Genomic DNA, 6,745 nt, shown 5'->3' with positions numbered 1-6,745 from the left:
CTGCTCTGTCCCCAAGTCCTGCCAGCATGGCCGGAAGTGACCCGCTAGTGCTGTGGCTCGGGACCGGCTGGTGTGGAAGAGGGAGTGGAGGAGAACCAGGAGTGGGATTTTGGAGTTTGGGGTTTTTTTTTGTACCAGGGATTGAACCCGGGGTGCTTAGCCCGAGCCCCATGCCCACCGGCCCCTCTTCTCAACACTATTTGGAGACGGGGTCTCACTGAGTGGCTTAGGGCCTTGCTAAGTTTCTGAGGCTGGACTTGAACCTGTGATCCTCCAAGCAGGAGCATTTGAATAATAAATAAAACCCCGATGACAGTGGGGAGCTTCCTGGGGACCTCAACTTCATCCAGACATTTCCTTGGCGCCTGACCCCCAGGCTCCCTCAGGCCCTCTGTCCTGACCCAGCTGTGGCGGGGCGCCCTCAGCACAGAGCTGCGCCTTGAGCTCACGCCAGGTCTCGGGGCCACAGCCACCCGCCTGCTGCCCTGCACCCGTGGCAGTGGGACCGCTGGGGGACAAGCCTGTCAGGTAGCCAGCGAGGACACCATCTCCCCCACACCTGCTGGGACCTGGGCAGCAACGGACGGGGGTGTGGGGGGGGGCTGGAAAGGAGGCTGCCCCCCCAGTGACACACAGCGGGCACCAGGTGCAGCAGGCCCACCCTCGGGTTCTCCCTGTAGCCAGGATGGCACTAGGCGTGACCAGGAGTGGCACAGGACACTCCCTGGACTCCTGCACAGGTGACAGGCGAGGCACCTGGGAGTCGGCTCAGACGCTCTGCCCTTCTAGGGCTTCAGGGAGGTGACCACAGGCCTCAGGGCCCATGGTCTGGCTACTTCCAGCAGGCGGGGCTGCGGTCCCACCCAGAGAAGAAGGAGGCAGAGACGCGGTGGTGGAGACTGAGGCTCAGGCCTGGGGCCCAGGCTTCAATTGCAGTGGGAACCGCAGCAGGGGTGGGGGAGATGGTCTCTAGAGGTCTAGTCCCTGCGGATACCCAGCCACATTAAAAGCCGGTCCAGGAAGGTGATAGCCCGAAACAGCCAACTGTCCCTGGGAGGAGAGGGAGGGGACAATTAGAGCTGAAGGTCCCTCGGAGCTCCGTCTCAGGGAGGGCAAGTGGGGACGGGTCTCAGGCTGGTCACACTCCTGGCCACAGCAGAAGGCCCCAAGGGAGAGGGGGCCAGGGCGGCCACCAGTCAGCTCCCCTCCTGTCCTGCCCCACGATGCCAGGGGACACCGAATAGCTCCTGAGGACACGCAGCCACCCAGCCGGCACAGGGGTCCCGGGTGGGCTCCAGCTGGGTGACAGCGGACCCCTCCCTCCGGGGATGAGACGCACACGGGCTGCCCCACCCCGGGTGCAGGCTGTGGCAGGACAGGAAGGCAGGGGCCCTCTGTAAGAGAAGGGTCTCCTCTGCCCTTCCTCTGCCCACTGGGGTTGGGATGGACCAGAACGGGGCAGGGAAGTCCCTCTGGCAAGGCCCGAGCACGTCTGCTGTGGCCATCACAGCCTTGCACCGTGAGTTCTCCACTGGAAGCCAACTGGCTGGTCCCAGGTGGGGACAGCGCAGCCCATGAAGCTGGCTGGGAAGGGGTGGGGGTGTCGCTCTCCACTGGCTGGGGATGTGCGGCGCCAGGTAGGCAGGGGTCCTCGACTGCCACATTTTCCAGAGTCCCACGCAGGGAACCGTCCTGGGGTTTCCGCCATGGTCAGAGTACTCGTCACCCAGGAACTCGTCACAGTCATGCAGACTTGGTGAGTGCGATAGTGTTAGTTTTTTATTGTCTTCTGCTTTTCAGGGCCCGGAGTCTGTCACCTTGTGTCACTCCACTGATTTCCTCGTCATCGCTGTACGGTTCAGGTTCCTGCTTGTCCCGATTCTCCACACCGTTTATTGAAATGTCATCAACACCCGAGAGGAGTCTGGAGAAGGCAGCCGCTGTCCGATGTGCTCCGTTCTCCTGCCCCCTTAACTTTTGCCGAAAGTAGTCCCCTTCTATCCAGAGGCTGGCTGGTTTCATGACCAAGAACTGCTGCTGGGGCCCAGTCACAGAGCCGGGTCTACAGATGCGGACCCACGCGATGGTCTCGGCGGCTGTCATCCTGTAGTGCTTCATGATGTAGCAGGCTATCAGAGTGCCTGTGCGACCGAGGCCGGCTTTACAGTGCATGGCCATGGCACCCTCGGCATTCCCACAAATATCCAGAAACTCTTTGACAATGGCATCGGTTGGGGTGCTGCCGTCCCCAAAGAAAAGATCGTGGTGATCAAACCCAGCATCCGTGAAGCGCTTGGCATCATACATCCTTTTATCCAGACGAATAATGGTAGTGACATTGTGAGTCTTAAAATATGGAATGTAAGTCTCAGGAGAATGTTGGTGATAACCACTTTCAAGTCTGGATCTTGCCTGAGGTCCACAGAAGGCAACGAAGCGGTCTGGTATTATCCAGTTTAAATCTCCATTTTCTGCTCTTTCGTAGTGTTCGTACTCCTCAAGGTCAAATGTGTTGAAATTTAAGGAGCCATACTGCATTGCCAGTGATGTCCAGGTACAGGTCATCCTGGAGGTCTAGGCGGTGCAGGTCCTGCGACGTGGAGCTCCGGCTCTTCTTCACGCTCGGCGAGGTCGACGAGCAGCGCCGGGAACAGGGGGGCGCGGCGGCCCAGGTTGGCCGCGGCTCGCTCTTTCGCTTCATGGAGGAGGCCACTGCCCGTCAGGGGGCCACGACCATGGCCCCGCGCGCACGCGCGCGCCGCCGAGGCCCCCGCCGGCCCCGAGAGGGCGCTCGGGGGGCGGGCGCGCAGCGGGGACGCGGAGCGCCGGCCGAGCCCGTGAGAAGCGGCCGCCCAGCAACCAGCGCGCGCTCCCCCGCGGCCGCCGCGGGACCCGCGCCGCAGCCCTCCCGCAGCGCCTCGGCCGCCGGCCCCCGCCCGCCCCCCCCCCCCCCCCCGGTGTCCGCAGCCCTCGGGCGCACCGAGGCGACCGCGCTGCCGCCGGCGGCTGGGGCTGCCCGGGTCACCGCGCGCCCACCGCGCCCGCGGACGCTGCTGCCGAGGCGCCCGAGCACAGCGGGCCGCGGCTCCCGGGGACCCCAGGAGGGCCAAGGATATATTTTTATATATGAATTTTTCAGGGTACATTATGATAACTCAGTACATGTATGTAAGTTGTAAAATCAGACCATAGTAATAAGCATTTTAATCTCTTCAGCTGTTATTTTGTTGTTGTTTTTGGAATTTTAATTTAATTTTAAGTTTTTCAATTTAATTTTAAGTTGCACATTTTAAGTTGTTTTAACCAATAGTGCCCCTACTGTGCCAAAGTTATTAACACAAGTGATTTCTCCATTCTGTTTTTATACCCCTCCATGAATTCTTTCCACTTGTCCTCTCCCTGCTCTCCCATTTTCTGGTGACCACCATTCCATTCTGTTCTACTAGAACCACTTATTGTTTCCTACAAATGAATGAAAACATGTGGTGTCTGTCCTTCTGTAATGGGTATATTTGACTTAATATATAGAAGGTCATTGGGCAACTTTGGTTATGGTAAAGTGCGCATGACAGAAAATTTACCATTTTGATCCTTTCGGTTTTTTTTTTATTCCAAAAGCTTTGTTTTATTTGTTGCTTTAGATATGCACGGCAATAAGTTGTATGACATACATATATGAGGTGCCACCCATTTCAATTTGGGACCCATTCTTGTGCTTGAACTTTGTGATGCTCTCTAAAAGTGCAGGTCAGACTCAGCCAGCACATTCATACTGTTGTGAAAACATTCATAATCCATCTCTAGCACTTTTTCTTCTCAAACTATTGTGTTACTGTCCAATTAGAACACCCCACTGACTCCCTTTTTCAGACCCTGGTAACTATCATTTTATTTTATGTCTATACAGGTTTCTACTCTCAGTTCCACTTTCTACATTAAAATATTACAGCATTGGATAATTTGTGACTGATAGGTCACTTGCAATAATGTCTTCAAAGTTCACTAATTACTACCTCAGGCATTTTTTTTTTGGTTCCAGGATAAATTATATTCCATGATATTTACAGGCTATGTTTTACTTATACATTCCTATGATTTGGGGCATTGATGTTTCCACCAGGGTTTGTCATTAATAATGCTACTACGAGCACTGGTGTACCTATGATAATTTAAGTCCTTACATTCAATTCTTTTTAACAGACAATAGAATAAAAGTTGATAGAAAAGGCAGTAATTCTTGGCACAAATTATTGACATTTTTGTTAGAAACAATACAGCTCATTTAAGCACTTATTAAAAAGTGATATACACTCTTAATGTGTTTATAATAGATAACCCAGATCATGAAGGTGAGACTCATAAGAATTTCTAGCTTACACCAAGCAAATAAATTGGGTCCGTGTTTTATTTCAAAAAGGTATGACATTGACATTTCTATAATATATTTGTTATTCACATGTCTCAAAGTAACAGATTTAACCCAACATGCATATGTCCATAGTCTCTTAATCCAGAGAGCATACATTCTATGCTGTGATTTAATTGTTCAAAAGCCAGTGTATTGGCAGATTAGGGAAACTTATCTATCATCAGTAGTTAAATATGTTCCATCTTCACCAAGAAAGATTTCCAGAAGTTAATAGTTTGTTTTTCATTACGGATTAGCAGCCAAGGGCATGTTGTGGCATAGCCATTGGCCACCATCAAATGGATATAATAACAGACAGGATCATTGCTCCACATAGTTCTTGAGGAGGAGAAGATGCTGTCCAAACAGTACATGAGCACAAAGAAGCTCATAAGCAAGAGGATGGTCCTGGTGGCCCTCTGTACAGAGGATGCTTTTAGAGAAAGGCTGGTGTTGTGAAGGTGCTGAAAGTGCCTCTTATGCCTGCACAAGAGAACCACCATGTATCCACTTGAGAGAGCCATAAGTCCTATAAGAAAGACATCCCGGAATATACCAAATACAGAAAATAAATGCCTGAGGAAATAACTCATTTGTACAATTTTGCAGGGTTCAGTAATAAACACAATGACATTTGAGGTCACATTTGGAGTGGCAGTAGAAGACAATGAGAAGTGAGTATTCAAGGACATGTAGAAGGCCCACAAGAAAACAAGAAAACACAGGGTCTGCTGTGGGGATTTATGTTTAAACTTGGCCAAGCAGGAGCTTCTGGGGCTGAGGGTGATGGCCTGGAGGACACTAAGTAGGCAGGTGGCACAAATAGAGAAGCCCCTGAAAAACCTGTGCCAGTAGATTATGGATTTACATTTGATGTCATCCCAAAAGTCCTGAGACACAAAAGAGTTTGTAGCTGTGTACACCACAATTATCATCATCCCCAGGTGGATTAGGGCCAAGAGACCAATGATCAGGTCGATAGGCTTAAGCCTGTGCTGGAGAAGAAATGTGAAGATGTGGAAGAGAAGAAGAATGGTGTTGCCTGAGATCCCAAGGCCAACTTCAGAGAAAAATGCACTTCTTATACCAACATAATTATGTAGTTGGTAGTTCTTATCCATCTTTTGGGAAAAGAATCGTAGTATATATCTAAGGAGAAAATGAAGAAAAAGACTTTATTTCAAACACTATCATCCCTTGAATCTCACCCTCTCCTATTACCATCAGAAAATGTGTGGGTTCACCCCAACACACCTTTCCCACTTCAGCACTCAAGTCTCTCTGATACTCTTCAGGTATCATTTTTCTGAATTATGCAACAATAGTGTAGCTCCAACTGTGTATCAAGTTTTTTTTATCCATTCAGAATTACCATGTGCTATTGAAAATAATTTTAGATTATAATCTCATCTTGAGGTTTTCTGGTATAGATCCTGACTTGCTTTTTATCTTTCTCTTCTTAGTTAAGCTTTAAGTACACCTTGAAAGTTCTACAATTTTTGCTTTTATACATGGGTATATTATTTCAGTGCCATCTTTATTTTGTTTTATTACCAGACCTAATATCTTCAATATATCAACTGAGCCAATATTAAGAATTACATACTCTAACACATTGTTTGAATTTTCACCTGAGATCTTCCATTACTTTCAAGTGTAATCTTAAGCAGTCTTTGATACTAAACACTGATTATCTCATCTACAAAATTTGGACAGTAATATTACCTTAATTCTAGAGCAGTTATGTGTGCAAATATGAAGTGTTTCTGACACATAATGACCTTGAAGAATATTGGCCAGTATTTTTTAATTCTGCAGTTTCTCATGCATGTTACATGGAAGACTTAATTCAGTTATTTTAATAATTACTTCTGTTGCTTCCTCAAACATGTTTTATAATTTTGGAGCATTTTATCACTGTCTGTACTAAGATCTTCAGTAGTATTTTAGGAATGTGTTTGAATCCACATTGTAGCCATCTATCTTATATACATGCTATTATCATCACCAGAAGAGCTATCCTAAGTGATTCAAGTCCAGTTTCAAATACTAGTAAAAACATATTCTAATCTTTTCTACTCAGTCATCTGAAATCAGGGTCATAATTAATGTCATAGTTAAAAATACATCCTCATTTCAATTGTAAGATTTTTATTAAAAAATAATTTTACTCAAGCCTGAACGATGGGTCTTCAAAATATTCTTATTATACCCTCCAAGAAGCAAGCAATTTTTCAGTTCAGAGGCCCAAAAATGAATTTGATACAGAAAATTTGATGTTAAACTACCAATGTGATATTTCCAATACAGACATGTTGTGCTTTAATTCAAGTCCCT

At 48.2% G+C, this 6,745-nt stretch overlaps 2 protein-coding genes across 2 annotated transcripts; both read right to left on the bottom strand.

The window, feature by feature from the left end:
* Positions 1-893: 893 nt before the first annotated feature.
* Positions 894-2,729, bottom strand: LOC101957026 (dual specificity protein phosphatase CDC14B). The gene has a single exon (XM_040287328.2). It carries the CDS (start codon positions 2,563-2,565, stop codon positions 1,780-1,782), a length of 786 nt encoding a protein of 261 aa, XP_040143262.2. The 5' UTR covers positions 2,566-2,729; the 3' UTR covers positions 894-1,779.
* A 1,867-nt stretch (positions 2,730-4,596) lies between these two features.
* Positions 4,597-5,543, bottom strand: LOC101954337 (vomeronasal type-1 receptor 90). The gene has a single exon (XM_078027825.1). It carries the CDS (start codon positions 5,527-5,529, stop codon positions 4,597-4,599), a length of 933 nt encoding a protein of 310 aa, XP_077883951.1. The 5' UTR covers positions 5,530-5,543.
* Between the last annotated feature and the right edge of the window lie 1,202 nt (positions 5,544-6,745).

This window comes from Ictidomys tridecemlineatus, chromosome 11 (genome assembly GCF_052094955.1).
Source record: "Ictidomys tridecemlineatus isolate mIctTri1 chromosome 11, mIctTri1.hap1, whole genome shotgun sequence".
In the NCBI taxonomy this organism is placed as follows: Eukaryota; Metazoa; Chordata; class Mammalia; order Rodentia; family Sciuridae; genus Ictidomys; species Ictidomys tridecemlineatus.
The sequence above is the reverse complement of the archived record's forward strand: the minus strand, read 5'-3'. Positions and strand labels throughout refer to the sequence as shown.